At 30.9% G+C, this 16118-nt stretch overlaps 1 protein-coding gene across 2 annotated transcripts in view; it reads right to left on the reverse strand.

Moving 5' to 3' along the window:
- Positions 1–16118, reverse strand: part of SOS1 (SOS Ras/Rac guanine nucleotide exchange factor 1) — a 157834-nt gene that overhangs the window by 43955 nt on the left and 97761 nt on the right. For both annotated transcript variants that reach the window (XM_003758336.4, XM_003758337.4), the window contains exons 9-10: positions 6623–6750; positions 5250–5905 (exon numbers count right to left, since the gene is read on the reverse strand). In XM_003758336.4, coding sequence (XP_003758384.1) covers positions 5250–5905; positions 6623–6750 — 784 coding nt within the window. The remainder of the gene's footprint in view (positions 1–5249; positions 5906–6622; positions 6751–16118) is intronic.

Genomic DNA, 16118 nt, shown 5'->3' on the forward strand with positions numbered 1-16118 from the left:
CCTAACAGAGTAAATATTAGCTTCTAAGAAATACTCTCAAACTGGAGATTTATAACAAATTTGAGGAAGCTATTAGCTTTTCTAGGCCTTAGCTGCCTAGTAAATGAATAAGAATATTTTACTGATCAAGCGGCTGGATATAACCAGCTTATTATAGAGTCCATTCAAATATATTAATTTATTTAAATATCACAATAACTATATGTGGTTAGCAAAAATATCACCCCAATTTTACAGAAAAGGAAACAGTATCTTAGAAGTTAAATGACTTATTCAATGTTCAATTACTGGCATCAAGTAGTCAAGTAGAATTCTTTCAGTAAATTCTCAGCTTTTCAACAACATAAAGACATTTATCTTATAAAGTAGCAATATGCATTGAGAAAGGATATCAGTTTTATATATAAATAGGAGTGTTTTCAGGGAGATTGTTAGCCTTTTATGCTACTTCTCTGAATCTGATGGTTTATCTATAGTACCTTCCAGCTCTAAGATCACCCCCCAACAAACACCTAAATTACCAAAGATCTATGTAAGATAAGTACATAATTTTAAATCATTAAGTTATATTAACTAAAAAAAACCTTTTGAATTGAATTTTGCTTCTTAAGAAGACTTCTTTAAAAGTATTAGATAATAACTGCCATAGACATTCCTTCAAAGCAGACACACAGTAGGAGTTTCTGAAGTTGGAAGTGAAGGAACCACTCCCACTACCAACACTGTTGTCACCGGATGTAAAAGGCTAAAGTTTAAGCTGTTTTTAGCTAGAGTGGAAGTGAGTGGGAGCAAAGTCCTGCCACCAAAGTAAAAAAAAAAAAGTAGAAGTAAAAAATAAGCCTAAGAAATTTGGCAAAAGTTTTTTTTTTAATCATTTCCAAAAAGCAAATATTTTAATGGCTGAACATTTGTTTTGTTTTGATATTTTTACATATATAGTTTAAATCTCAAGCATTAGAAGAGATTAAAGGAGAATATTTCAAAACATGTCAAGAAAAAGTAATGTGGATATCTTCATTTACCATCAAAAAAAAGGGAAAAGCTCTAACCTTTTTTTTCCTATTATAGTGTTTCCCAAGGATCAAACATATTTGATCCACAAATTGGTCAAAATTATAACTGGAAACCTTTGACCTGTTAGTAAAGGCAATAGATTGATTTCTATTATTATAATTTTTAAAAATCTAATGTGGAAAGACAAGATAATTTTTTTTTTTTTTTTGGTATGAACTGTTAAATACGTAGTTTTATAGAAACTCTGCTGGTCTGGCAGCAGCAGTTACTTAAAAACATGAGTAATGAGGCAAATGAAGCCTAACAAGTCAAAAGACTTCCAAAAATGCTAAATTATGGCCTATTCAAACCAGAAACTCAACTCCTTTTTCTTCTTTTTATATGGACAACTCCACATCTTTTCTGTACTTTGTGCTATCTTTTCTAATGGTTTTTATTAAAACAGTATCAGAAATTTACCTGGATATTGATTATGAGTTTGATAAAGTGGATGCAGTATAAGGAATGTATATTATAGAATATATGTTATATTATATTACATTGTTTAGATCAAGTACAACCTTCTCTCCACCCTTTCACAACCAAACTTTGTTAATCAGGATGTCTGTTCATGTGATAATTCTCCCTTTAACACAACCATTTAAAAAAGTTAACAAGAAACAATAAGCTACTCAAGAAAGATTTATAAACAATCACTTTTGAAATCCTTAAGAAAGGAAACAGCAGCAAAGCTGACGCACAAACACTTTTTAACATATCAGAGAGTTTTAAAAATAGAACTGCCTTATAGATCAAAAATTACCCAAAGATTAAAAATTTAGACACTTTAGTCACTCACGTGCAACACATAAAAGTCCAAGTTGTTTTACTGTATGTGGATATGTAGGACTAAAAAATATTTTATATAAAAATGCTGTTTTTTAAATTCCCCTAGATTCTCCTATACTACTATTTCTATTCTTGATCAGGAGAAAAAAAATGTTTCCTATGCACAGGAAACACCTTTTTTCCTACTTCAGCTTAAAATTTTTTATTTTCGATATAACAGTTCTGTGTTATTAGCCTTACCTCAAGGTCATCACCTTTTGCCAAAAATAGATGAAAAAATCAGGCACAGCATCATATGAATGTATTTATTTTTCACTATTTATTAATAGGGTTTTTTCTGACCTTCTACTTTCCTTAATCCTGAATCATATTTTCTTATATAATTTTCATAGTTTTTGCCCCAGTTCCACTTTTAAAGTGAAGTTATTAAGGATAAAATAAATATTAATTTGGAGGATCTTTCTGAGTTCTATATATATATATATATTATGTTTTTAACTCTTCAACTTTTATAACATGCTACTATATAAGTTACAAACATTTTCATGATTTTTTTTGGTAAATACTTATCACTGCACTGAAATGATATCCTTCTGTTTTACTATAATTTCCTTTTGGTCTTCTAATTTTGTTTACAGTAAGAATGTCAAGATTGACACAATTCAGTTCTTCTAGCAGTTTGTCCATGAATTGGACAAGATCTCATATTTAGAATACAATAGCTAAGTTCCTCACTGTCTACCTGAATATAACATTCAAGATACTCTATAGTCTGGTGGCTTCCTACCTTTCTAATTTTACTTGATAACACCTCCTTTAATACACTATGTAACAATCGAACTGGACTACTTTTTGCTCCTCCTTCAAATTCTGCCTCTCTGCTCACACCCTTTTATCTCTGGCTATTGAAATCCTTCTCCTTGAAAGATCAGTGAAGTTGATACCTCCTCTATGAAACTAAAGCTGATTCCTTCAGCTAAAGGTGACCTCTGTTCTCCTTAAGCATCTTATGCTACTCTTTATGAGTGTGAAAATGAGCCCTGTATATAGTGAGAAAAGTGTCAGATTTGGAATCTGACCCTGAAACACGGGGCAAAAAGCTTCACTACCAGGACCTCAAATCTCTCATCTGTAAAATGGAATCATTAATAGTTACAATATCTAGCTCATCAAGTTGTCAGAAAAACACTTTAAAAATACTAAGGAGCTACATAAACAAGAGGTAATAGTATCGTATCTTATTTTTAAATATTGATGAAATCTTAAGACAAGATTTTTCAATGTCTCCCTATTGCCTCTAGGAAAAAAAAGGAGAAAAAAATGTTTGTCATTTATAAAGTCATAATCTGGCTCTAGCCTCTTTCCAAGCTAAATATGCCTTACTCGACTTCATATAACAAATGGAACTATCTGCTGCTTCTTAGATGAAGGGTTTCTATCTCCTATCTTTATTTTTTTATTTATCCCATTCTACTTTATTCCTATGTTCCAATTGATCAAGAAACATTTAAAATGGACTGATCATATGCCAAATGCTAGATGCTATAGATACAAAGATACAATGAAAGAATCCCTGTCCTCAAGGGGCTTATATTCCAAAGAAAAGACTATATATAAACACACACACACAAAATAAAAGTAAGTTAATTTTGTTTTCTTACTTAAAATGCACTCTATTTTTCTGTGTGTCTATCTTTCTCCCTCTCCTTTGAAGACATCAATACTCTCTTTATTAAGTTCAGGTGCTACCTCCCTTCCCCCAATTCTCTCAAATTACTGTGTATTTATTTTTGTATATAGTGTACATTTACTTATCAGTGAAAATGTAGCAGAATGTAGTAAACTCACTGAAGGTACAGACTTTCTTATTTTAGTACATGGCATAAAATTATTTGTTGACTGCTTGCTTGAAATAAGAAATATTTCTCAAAAGTCAAGAAAGAGATTTGTTTACACATCAATATAGTTAAATTATTAGTAAATTTTTTTATGTATGGTTTGTAATATATAAATAATGAAAATCACTTTGTTTAGGCACATTATGGATAATCTGTAGCAAAATCTGCACACTAGTGAATTCCCTATTAAATATACTTTTGACATCTTTAAATATAGAATTATAGATTGAGTTAGAAGTGACAGCAGAAAAAAAGAAATCTATTAGTCCAACCAGCTCATATTAGACAAATGAAGAAACTCAATTCCAAAGAGATTAAGTAATTTATCCAAAGTCATAAAACCAGTAATTGGAAAAAACAGTTATCTGATTCCAGGTCATCTGACTCCATATACAACACTTGGGAACTCAAATTGATCTTAAAATTGTTAGTTTACATGGAGCATAATTAGTATAACAAATCTGAGGGGAAAACAAGTTGAGACAATATATAAAAGCTAATTTAAAACTATATTTAAAAATTACTCACTTTTAAAATTACTTAGGTCATTGCTTTATTATTCATCTTACTTAAATACAGATCAAATTGTTTAATTAAGTAAAAAAGTACTTTATGGTCCTTGGTAACCATGAAAAAATATGACCTCAAAGGTCTCTTTCCAGTTCTAAAATCCAGATTCCATTGTTTTAGTCTATTTATATACTTTCAGAGAAGACACCTACAAGTATTTATATATAGATGGGCTAATTAAAAAAAATGCAAATGTATGAAATAGAAATAGAAATCCAATTTTACATAATTTTTATAATGTTAACTCAAATAAATTTTGTTGAGGAAACTGAGAGAGCCTAAAAACTTAGATTTTGGGGAAATTTTGTTTAAAGATACACTCTATACCTCTATCAACCTAAGAAACAAGCACATTTACAAGAAGTAACAGCAGTTGTGGAGGGGGATATAGGAAATAGCCTCAAAATCTTTATAAGTGCATTTAGGGATCTTTTGCTTTAAGGAAAATGTAACATGTTTAAATAATAATCCCATAAAGCTTCTCTCCCACTTAATTTAGCTGAGATTTTAAACACTTTAAATTTAGTAAATTTTCAGTTTCTCTATTGAATTCATCAATTATTTTAATTTGGGTTAGCAATAATTATAGAAAACACTATTAAATGTAATATTATTTGTTGTATCTGTAAAATATCAGACTTCATATTGAAGTGTTCAGAAAGCTTAAGTCTTAGCTTCCTAATCTTTAATATATGGATATTTTCTATCTACAGGTTTTTATGAAGATTGAATGAAAGATAAAAACATTCTGAGAATTGTGAAACATGACCCTTCTGAAAGGGACTGTTATTAAACAAAGTATTGGTGTTATAGAAGGATATCACAGATAAATTGGAACAACAAAAATTTCTAAAAACATGAGGCCATGCATTTTCTAATTTTAGGGATGGTGTTCCTGAAAAGAAAGATCAAGACAATTAGACGCTCTGCATTACTTACCAGCATACATATGGTAGGTGAGTCGCTCTATAAGTTTGATAACGGTTCCTGCTTTGATGATTGGAATTCCAGATTTGGGTTGCATGTTTTCTTCAAATACTATGTTTTCTTCAGAATCTGGTTCTGCAAATCTATAAAGATCTGAACTTGGAAGCCTCATCTGCTCTTCCTTCTCCTCTTGTAACATTGTTACATCCAGCATCCTTTCCAGAGTACTACGATATTGTAATGATATCAGTGCTGCCATCCAGTTGTTTTTCTCCTCAGCTGACTTGGCAGAAAATATAACACTATTTTCATCTTTTAAGATTATTTCAAAGGCATGTTTGTATTCATTAGTGTCATCCTTATCATTGATTTGTACCTTGCGCATAAAAAACTTCTCTTTGAGACGATACTCAGCATTGCTAGCACCAGGAAGTCTTGGCTGACCATGATTTGATTTACAGCAAATCATCAGACCATCAAAGAGAAATATGTGTCTCTCATGTTTGGCACCTACACGTGTGAGAGTTCCTTCCATGATAAACTCATTGCAACACTGTCCAATGTCTTTTCCCTCCCACCCATCAATGTTCTTCTGAATCTCATTCATTTTCTTTATTGCTAGTTGTTTTCCCTTCATCTGTTGGCTATAAAATCGACATGCAGATTCGCTGGGAAAAAGGAAAGCATCATTAGTATACAAAGAAGCATAATTCATAGTACACATATAAAAAAAAGGGGGTCCAGTAAGTGAATTTTAAAATACACTTTAAAATGCTATATCCCCATGAATTAAGCTTACAGATATTTATCTATTCTCAAGTAGGCTAGCATTACAGAATTATTAAGGTTTATAATTGACAGCACAACAAAGAAAATTACTAATTTCTTTCAATACAGTAATCTATTTCAGAACATATTTTAATCTTAGATGCTAAATAAGTAACTGTAATAATTCTTTAATTAGTATCTGACAAGACACAGTACAAGTTTTTGCTGAAATATATCTTTAAGAAATGGGAAAAATAGTAAATTGATTCTGGATTTTGAGTGCTAAAATTTATTTTTAAAAAGATGCTATGAGTGTTATTTTGACTAAACAATGAAGGATTGAAGAAATTCTACCTATAAAGAGAGCTCTGCCTGTCCCTGTGCTCACCAGTTAGCTCTCAGGAGTCCTGACTGGGAGTACACAGGGAAAACACACAAATATGAAAGCTTTTTTCAAACAATAACATATTCTCTTGGCTTTGATGTCACTTCCTTTCAAAGACCAAGCTTGTCACTAAAACTATTTTCCTCATTGTTTACTTGAGGAGGAAACTTGGAACCCTGAATTTATAGCACAACATTCAGAGTGGAAACCAGAAAAAAATTGAAACGTTTACCTCAATCTCCGTTTTGCAAGACTTTTGGAACATATTCTTTCCATACTGCTCTGAAGGTTAAGCAAAGCCGTTATTGCTTGTTTCAAACATTCTTTGTCTTCTTGGTCTTCACTCTTCTCTTCTAACTGCTACAAAGTTAAAAACAAAAAACAAAAACACAAATCTAAGCCTGGAGAACAATTATAGACAAAACAATAATTTATTATTTTCAAGGATGAAGATGACATGCATTTTCTTTTTTTCCCCATAAGAAATACCAAAAAGTTAAAAAAAAAAAATTAACCATATGAGCTAAAGATGAATCATTTTAAAAAGTAGTTTTTGTCAGAAAAAAGAAGGGGAAGTAGATGAGAGATTTTATAGACATGGAAATGACAGAACTCGGCAACTGACTGGATAAAGAGGGTGAGAAGGAGTGAAACAACTTTTAAAATGATTCCACAATTGTTCTCCTACCTTACTCCCTTTCTATGATCATTCTATGATCCAATGATACCTGCCTTTTGGCTACCCCTCTTACATGACTCCCTGGCTGTTCCCTGTGCCTGAGATGCTTTCCCTACTTATCTCTGCTTCCTAGCCTCTTTCAAGTCTCAAAGTCTTCTGCAAGAAGTCTTCCTTCTGAGACCACCTTTATTTTATGCAATTTATATGTTATTTTGCTTGTATATGTTTATGTGCATTATTTATTCCTTATTAGACTGTAAGCTTCTTCAAAGAAGGTATTACTTTTTGCCTTTTTTTGTAGCCTCAGGGTTTAGCATAATATCTGACACACTAGGCATTTAACAAATATTAGCTGACAATTCATCACAATTATCTGCAAAGGTAAAATTCTTTCTTACTAGACTATATAAAACACTGAAACTCCCCACATGGTATCTATAAAATTAATGGCCAAATAGAAAAAAAAAACAAAAAACAAAGAAAAATATTAGTTGTATTTCAATAGTCTAAACTTTCAGTTACATAAATGTGTATGCATATTTTCTCTGTTCATGGATAAAAATCAGCATTCTCCAAATAAGACTATATATTTCCAAGTCCTGCTAAGATGTCTGATCATGATTTTAACAGATTGTTTGTTTTGATAAGATAGAAATTGTTTTCATGTATGTTACCTAGTATTCATGGGGGACACTCTATCATGCATGACACTGTCAGCATATAGCCAAGCTACTTTTCAATATACAACTTTCTGCCCCCCCAAAAAAATTGAAGAAGAAAAATCATAGTACATGCATTATGGAAAAGTCAATTAAATACTTTTTTACTCATAAATGTTTTTCACTACTGCCCCTCAAAGTTAAGGAAATCCTGATATCAAAGGATATTCAAGATGTCTCTTGATTTTATCAACATTTTAGGAGAACTGATTGAAGAGGTGGCATTTAAAATAGACTAATTTCTAATTCTATCAATTTGTACTCTTTATCTCTTTCATGATGGGATATTAAGAATTTTGGGAGATGAAAAAAGCTTTACTTTACAATCTCATCAAATTTTCTAAGGCAACATAAAAACCAACAATGAAATAAATCTAAGACAAAAAGCAAAGTTCTGAATGTTACAATGCATCAATAGAAAAAAAAATAATCATTCTAAAATTTAATTGTTCAGAAACAAAGTAGAACAATAGCCAACCATAAGAAATTGAACAGGTGTTCAATTTCAAAGTGAGAATGACAATGAAGAACAAAATGAGAAAATATTGCATTCTTTGTTTTAATTCTACTTATTAAAAAATAAAACTGCTAAGTATTGTAAGATTCATAGAAAAATAATCAAAATCATAATATCCTATATCACAATAAAAAAGGAGAACAATCAAGAACATTCAAACAATTCAATCAACTAGTCTTAAAAAAAGAACTGAAAGTATCTGAAAAATATAGGTACCTTTTCACATATATGTTTCATTAAATTATGTAAAGCAATCAACATTTCTTAAAATGTTACAATCTTTTTCAAAACCCATTAATATGAAAATTCAATAAAAATCCACAAAAGTAGCAATTACATGTTTTTTTTAATGTCATTTTTACCTTTATAGCATTAGGCAAGTATCTAAAAATCAATTTCAAAATAACAAGCAATCACTTCTAGTAACAATAAGGTGTTTTTGAAAATCACTTTTTTCTCTTCATTCTTTTACGTAGCAGAGATGGCCTAACCTGGGTATGGGAGCAGGTTAATGATTCAGAATAACAATCACCAAAAGGTAGTAGTTCTTGGTAAGGAAACAACCTGTGACAGCTAATATATAAATGAGAACTCAACGAGTATGCATCCTCTCCACAGTGATATTTAGTACCCTATTTTCATTAATTACCATTTAAGCAGCTTGGTATTTCTATATGAGATATTAGATCGAAACTGCCAATGTAATTCCAAAACTCAATGGAAATCCAAGTGCTTTATGCATTTTTCAACAGTTAAGGAAGCCACTTTTAACCCACCTTTGCAACTAAAAAGTAGTAAAAGTATGTAAAGAAATGGTGCTCTGCTTGATAAAAGTAAGTAATCAGAAATGGCCACTGAGACCATATTTAAATAATTCTTTTAAAAAAAAAAATAAAGAAAAGAATACTTGGAATTATTTGAGAAGAGTTGCTGAATTATTCATACCCACTAATAATGTCATTATAAATAAATATATCAAGGAGGTGTCAAGAAGGAAGCAATGTTTGACATAAACATATAAACACTAAATTAAATAAAACAACTGATTGGATTTCCATCTGTAGCGTACTGACTGAACAAACTATGATGTAGAAATATAATGGAATTTTATTTAGCTATATATGAGAAAAAAAAGTATTGATAGAACTTAGCAAAGTAGATACAAAGCTCTATGCAAGTAACAGACTCCCTAAAAATTTGAACAGAACAAACAAAAGTTAAATACTCTATAATATGAGAAGAAATATTAAAACAGAAGAATATAAGGCATCTCACCCTCCCCCCCCCAAAAAAAACAATCCAACCCAACTGACCTAGAAAATAAAAGAAAGTTAATTTAAGAATCACTGAACAATCTGAAAACCACAATCAGAAAATGGATAGCATATTTCAACACATTATGCAAGAAAATAACATCATTTTCCACAAAATAATGAAAGAATCATGTCATCAGAGAACATATTAGAACAAGAGAGCAAAAATCACCTCCTGAAACAAAGTCCCTCAAATGAAAACCCTCAGGAAAAGAATAACTAAAACCCAGAGTTTCAAGGTCAAATACAAAAATACTATAAGCATTTAGATAAAAAGGAGCTCAAGTATCAAGGAATTAGTTGGGCTCATGCAAATTACAGCAACTACTGCTTTAAAAAAGTAAAATATGCTATCCCAGAAGACAAAATACAAAGGTTTAGAAGCAATCATAATTTACTTCCCCAAATTAAGTATAATCCTATGTGGGAAAAAATGGACCTTTAATGAAATAGAGAATTTTTAATAAAAAGACTATTAACTGGGGAAAAACTCTGAAATACTTAGGAGTAAAGAAAAACAATAAAAAGCTTATACAGGTTAACAATCAAAACATATTTCATAAGGATGATGTGTTTATATTCTAATGGGAAGGATGGGGAAGTATGATGTAAGTATTCCCCAAGAACCATGTTATCAGGGATCATAGAGACAGAAGGGCAGAGAATGATTTTTGTTATTTTTGATGAAATTCAAAGAAAAAAATAAAGTGTATATGTGGGGTGGCGGGGGGGGGGGGGCGGGCAAGAAGATATATAGGAATAAAAGTGGAGAAATAGTGTGAGAGGAAACATATTTGACAGAACTGGGGAGTGCAAGTAGAAGTCACGACAAAAGAAAAAGATATGAGGATAACAGACATTACTTGAACTTCATTTATATCTGATTTTGCTAAAGAAGAACAAAATACATACACACGTAACACATGTATACATGCATTCTTGCATGGAGAATAATCAATTCAATTGGAAAACAGCAACAAACAGTGACAAGGAATGGGGAAAGTAACAAGGAGAGTAGATATAGGGCAGAATTAATCATAAGCAAAATAAACTGCAAATTCAGAGGAGAGATAATAAAGAGGAGTTTAAAAGGAAAGAAACAATAAGCTGTGAATGAGATTGTTATGAGAGGAAGAGAAAAAGAAGTGAGCAGAAACTTAATATCAAGCATAGAAATATTGGTGTTGAGATTCTCTTTTATTTTATAAAAAGGGGGCTAGAAACAAAGAAAGGAAAAAAGTATAAGAGAATACTATAAAGGGAAATAAATACATATTAACAGTTATGAATGGTATGAATTTACCCAAAAAGGGGGAGAAGAGAGTAGAATGGACCAAAAAGAAGAATTCAACAGTTTGTTTATAAGAAACAAACTTGAAACAAAGATTTACAAGAGTTAAAAGTAAAAACTGGAAAATAATCTTTTATATGTTAGCTGAATTTACCAAACCAGGGGTAGCCATCATGATCTCAAATAAGGTAAAAGCAATATTGATTTGTTTTAAAAATAGATAAACAGAGAAATCAAATAAAAGGTAGCAAAGACAATGAATTAATCTCAATACCATAATCCACAAAATGGAGAGCATTTAAATACTTAACAGAAAAGATAATTAAAGGGAGAAATAGTGTAAAACTATATTAGCAAAAAAAAAAAAAAAAAAATAGAAAAAAAGTTAGGTCATGGACAGAATTTTAGAAAAGTTAGATATGAAATATCTCTGGTGATTATTAATGGAAACAGAAGTACACATATTTTTCAGTTGTTTATTGCAACTTTACAAAAATTGTGTATTAGTACATAATCAAATGCAGAAAAAAATATTGAAAACATTCTTTATTGTTATATATTTACTGGTTACATATATATATATATATATATATATATATATATATACACATGTATATATGTGAAGAAGAGGGGAAAGAATAGGAGAAATTTGACAATGTAAAAAATTCAAGAGATCAATAAAAATTACATCCTTTCCTGACCATTATGAAATAATAAAAAAAATTATATTCAATAAAGACCCATTAGGTTACAATTCTAAAGAGAGACTACAGTAACAAAAGAGAAGAATGAGAAATAATTTAATAAAAGATAAAAACAACATACCAAAACATTTCTATTTATCCAAAGCAATTCTTAAAGGAAAATTTATCTCACTCTAGACACTTTCATCAACAAAAGAGAGAAAAGAATAAACAAACAAAAAAAAAGTAGATTAAAAAACACAAAATACAATATCAATTTGTGCCCCTAACTCTTAAAAATAAGAATGAATGGAGTAAGAGCTGGCATTATATGTAACAAGGATAAACTAGAGTCCAATACAGAAGTAAAACAAAGATGTCCAATGTCAGTAATACTATGTTTCTTTAATCACCGGTTTTGCTAATAATATCAACTCTTGTACTAATGCTAGAAATGCTGTTATATTAATAAAACAAAGAAATTGAGGGAGTAAAATAGGTAAAGAAGGGGGAAAATTTACTTTTTGCAGATGAAAATGGTGGTAAAAATTTAAAACTCTAGATTCAAATAAAATTAATTGAATACATAATAACAGACTCTAAAATAAATGTATGCAAATCACCAATATTTCTGCATAATACCAACCAAACACAGCAGGAAAAGACAGAAAAATCTCATTTAAAATAACTTCAGAATATATAAAATACCAGGGACTCTACCTACAAGATACATAGAGGAATTTTTTGAATACTAATATAAAACACTGCTTTAGAAATACAAAGATAATAATGTAATAATAATCGCAATCATAACAACAATAATTATGTGCATGCAGCCATACATACATATATTAGCATATTGTTCATAGGTAAGACAAACCAATATAATAAAATGATGATACTATTTAAATTAAATAATTTATTAGTGCCATGCCAATCAAACTATATAAGGATTATTTAACATTACTAGACAAATAATAATGAAATTAATCTGAAGTACCAAAAGGTACAAAATCCCAAATCAAATTAAAAAAAAAAATAGAATGGCTAAAAGTTTTGCAGATCTAATCTTCAAAATGACATGGAATAGATTTTTTTTTTTTAAGAGAGAGAGATCAATCAGAAGAACAGAATAGAAGAAGCAAACAAACCTAGAAACTCAAAGACCTAAGGAATAAGGAATACTAAGGAATCATTACTTGACAAAACCTGCTGAGGAAACTGGACAACTAACAGGCAAAAATTATGTTCAGACCAACGCTTCATACCACTTATCAAGATAAACTCCAAATGAATACATGAGGTGGACATAAAAGATCATATCCAATTCAAACAAATTAGAGGATCAAGGATGGAATTATTTTTCAGGCATATCAGTAGAAGAACAGTTCATGAGCTTGGCAAGATATATAGAAGATCTTAAAGAAAAAAAACCCACACCAATCTTACTTAAATAAAAATTTACAAGTTTTTGAATAGATAAATCCAATGGAGCTAAAAATAACAAGGAAACAGTTAATTGGGGGAAAAAAAATCTTTGTAGCAATTTTCTCTGACAAAAGTAACATTTCCAAAGCAAATAGGGAAATGGATTCAAATTTGTAAAAATAAGAGATATTACCATCCAATTGATAAAAGGTCAAAGGAAATAACAGTTAATTCTTAATGAAAAAAAAAAATCTAGAGGGTCTATAGTCATATTTTCAAAGCTCCAAATCACTAATATGTAAAGAAATATATCTCACATTAATCAGATTGGCAAACTGACAAAAATAAATGACATGTTGGAGGGGTTATGGGAACACCAGACTTTGATCAATTGTTAGCAGAATTTGAATTGGGTCCAGTTATTCTGGAAGGCAATTTGGCACTATGCCCTCAAAGTTACTAAACTGTGTATACTCTGACCCAGTGATACAACTATTAGCCTTATATTTTGAAGAAATTAAAGAAAGTAGAATAGGACCTATATATACAAACATATTTACAGTATTTTTTTTTAGTGGTAAAGAAGTAGAAACTCTGGGTGTCTCTTCAATTGGGAAATGGTTGCTCAAAATATGGTAAATTAATTTAATGGAACATAACTATGCTGTAAAAAATTAAGAGACAGTTTTTTAAAAACCTGGGAAGATTTGTATGGCTCAATGCAGAGTAAAGTGAGCAGAACTAGAACAACTCATAAAATCAGCATTGTATAAACAATTATGAAAGGCTTAAAAACTATCATTAATATAGTAATCAATCATGATCTGAAGGACTGGTGATAAAGAATGCTATCCACCTCCTGACAGAAGTGATGAACTAATATGCAATTCCATGGACAATAGTAGAAGGACAACAAATAGAAAGAAAAAAAAATCATAAGATTTGCAACAAAAGGTTTTACAGAACCCTGTTTTTATAATAAAGGGCAGCTCAACCACCACACGGGGACCCTAATATCATAGTTCCCAACATTCTCACAGGACAGGTAGAAATGGTGCTGAAGAGATCAAAGCCAGGAAGAGCAAATGACTAGAACAACCATATATGGAAGAGACACATATTGGAATTAAAAAACATTTCTCAGAGAATTGAGGGATTGATATGCAATTGTATCAGAAAGAGGAGAAATACCAAAGATGTAAGGGGGTAATGTCAAAGATCTATCCAACAACCCCAAGCAACTAAGAAAATATCAACTATGAACCTGTTTTACCATTTCAAGTGGGAAATGCTTATCTGAGTCATCTAGATATCTATCATTGATCATTTTGAAATTGTAAAAAACATAAGATTAAGAGTCAAGATGGTAGAGTGAGAAAGCAATTAGCTGAGCTCTCCCAATATTCTCCTCCAAACCAAATTTAAAGTAATACCTTAGAATGAATTCTGAAATAATAACAAAGCTAACAGAATGTCAGAATGAGACATTTTTTCCAGCTCAAGACAATTTAGATCAGAAAGAGAGATCTATGACATGGAAGCAGAGGCTGACTTGAAACTCATATGGATGAAAAACACCAGTAGTGGTACCAGGTGGTAGTGACAGAAGCAGTGGGAGCTCTCAAGCTAGAGATGGTAAGGAGACCTGGCAAACTATCAGAAAAAAATTACAGGGGACTCCAGACACAGTTTGGCAATTGCATTGCCTATCTCCACTTCTGGGTCATAGTTCAAAGGCACTTGGTCAAGAAGGAGTAGAAGACCTGAAGAGCAGCATTACTGTCACAAGAGATCAAGGACCCTATATCACTTCTGGCCAAGAGATCAGGGACCTTGAGGGACAATATTACTTTGAGTTCCAAGGGAGCAGGGGCTCTGAGGAACAACATCATTTCTGGTCCTAAGGAAACAGTGGTCCTTCCTAGGTTTAGACCTAAGTACAATAACCACCTCTCCCAAAATTGGGAAAATTTTGGAAAAAAAACCTATCTGGGAAGCATTGAAAAATTCCACACTCCCAGTTCTTTTTAGAACAGTGCAGAAAAAGCCTGAAGCTTGAGACAATATCACCTCCATACCCTGGGAAAAGAGCCAAATTTTAACAATAAAGTTCAAAATTAAGACATATCACAGAAAATGAGCAAACCAAAAAGAACATGACTACAAAAAGTTTCTATGGTGATAGAGAAGATCAAGGCACAAACTCAGAAGAAGACAATGAAGTCAAAATAGCTTACAAACAAACCTCAAAGGAAAAAAAAAAAGTGAATTTGATACAGGCACAGCAAGAATTCCTGAAAGAAGTACAAAATGATTTTCAAAATCAAATAAGAGAAGTACAGGCGGAAAAAATAGGTTAAAAACGAGAAAGGAAAAAAATTATGAAAAGACAATACTTCAGTAAAAAGAGGCAAAAAAATAATGAAAAAAAATAACACTTTAAAACAGAATTGGTTATATGAATAAAGAGCTAACAAAGCTCATTGAAAAATATAATTCCTTAAAAATTAGAATTAGGTAAGTGCAAGCTAATGGCTCCATGAGGCAAAACATAGTTAAAGAATTAAAACAATGAAGAAAATATGAACTATTTTATCAGAAAAACAGCCATCTTGGAAAATAGATCAAGGCAAAATAATTAAAGAATAATATGTACTGACTTCTACAGAGCTATGATCAAAGAAAGAGTCTAGAAATTGTATTTCAAGAAATCATGAAAACTGTCTCAATATCCTAGAACCAGAGGGTAAAATAAAAATGGAAAGAATCTACCAATCACTACTCAAAAGACTCTCAGAAGTCTAGCAATTCCAGGTTAAAGAGAAAATACTTCAAGCAACTAGAGAAACCATTCAAATCCTATAAACTCATAGTTAGTATAACACACAATTTAGCAGCTACCATATATTTAAGGAGTGGAGGGCTTGAGATATGGAAGACAAAAGAATGGGGATAATGCCAAAGAATGAGTTCCTCAGCAAAACTGAGTATAAATCCTTCAAGGGAAAAAATAGACATTTAATAAAATAGAAGACTTTCAAGCATTCCTGATGAAAAACTAGAACTGAATAGAAAAATCTTCCTTCAATTTTAAAACT

Source organism: Sarcophilus harrisii, chromosome 2, assembly GCF_902635505.1.
Source record: "Sarcophilus harrisii chromosome 2, mSarHar1.11, whole genome shotgun sequence".
In the NCBI taxonomy this organism is placed as follows: Eukaryota; Metazoa; Chordata; class Mammalia; order Dasyuromorphia; family Dasyuridae; genus Sarcophilus; species Sarcophilus harrisii.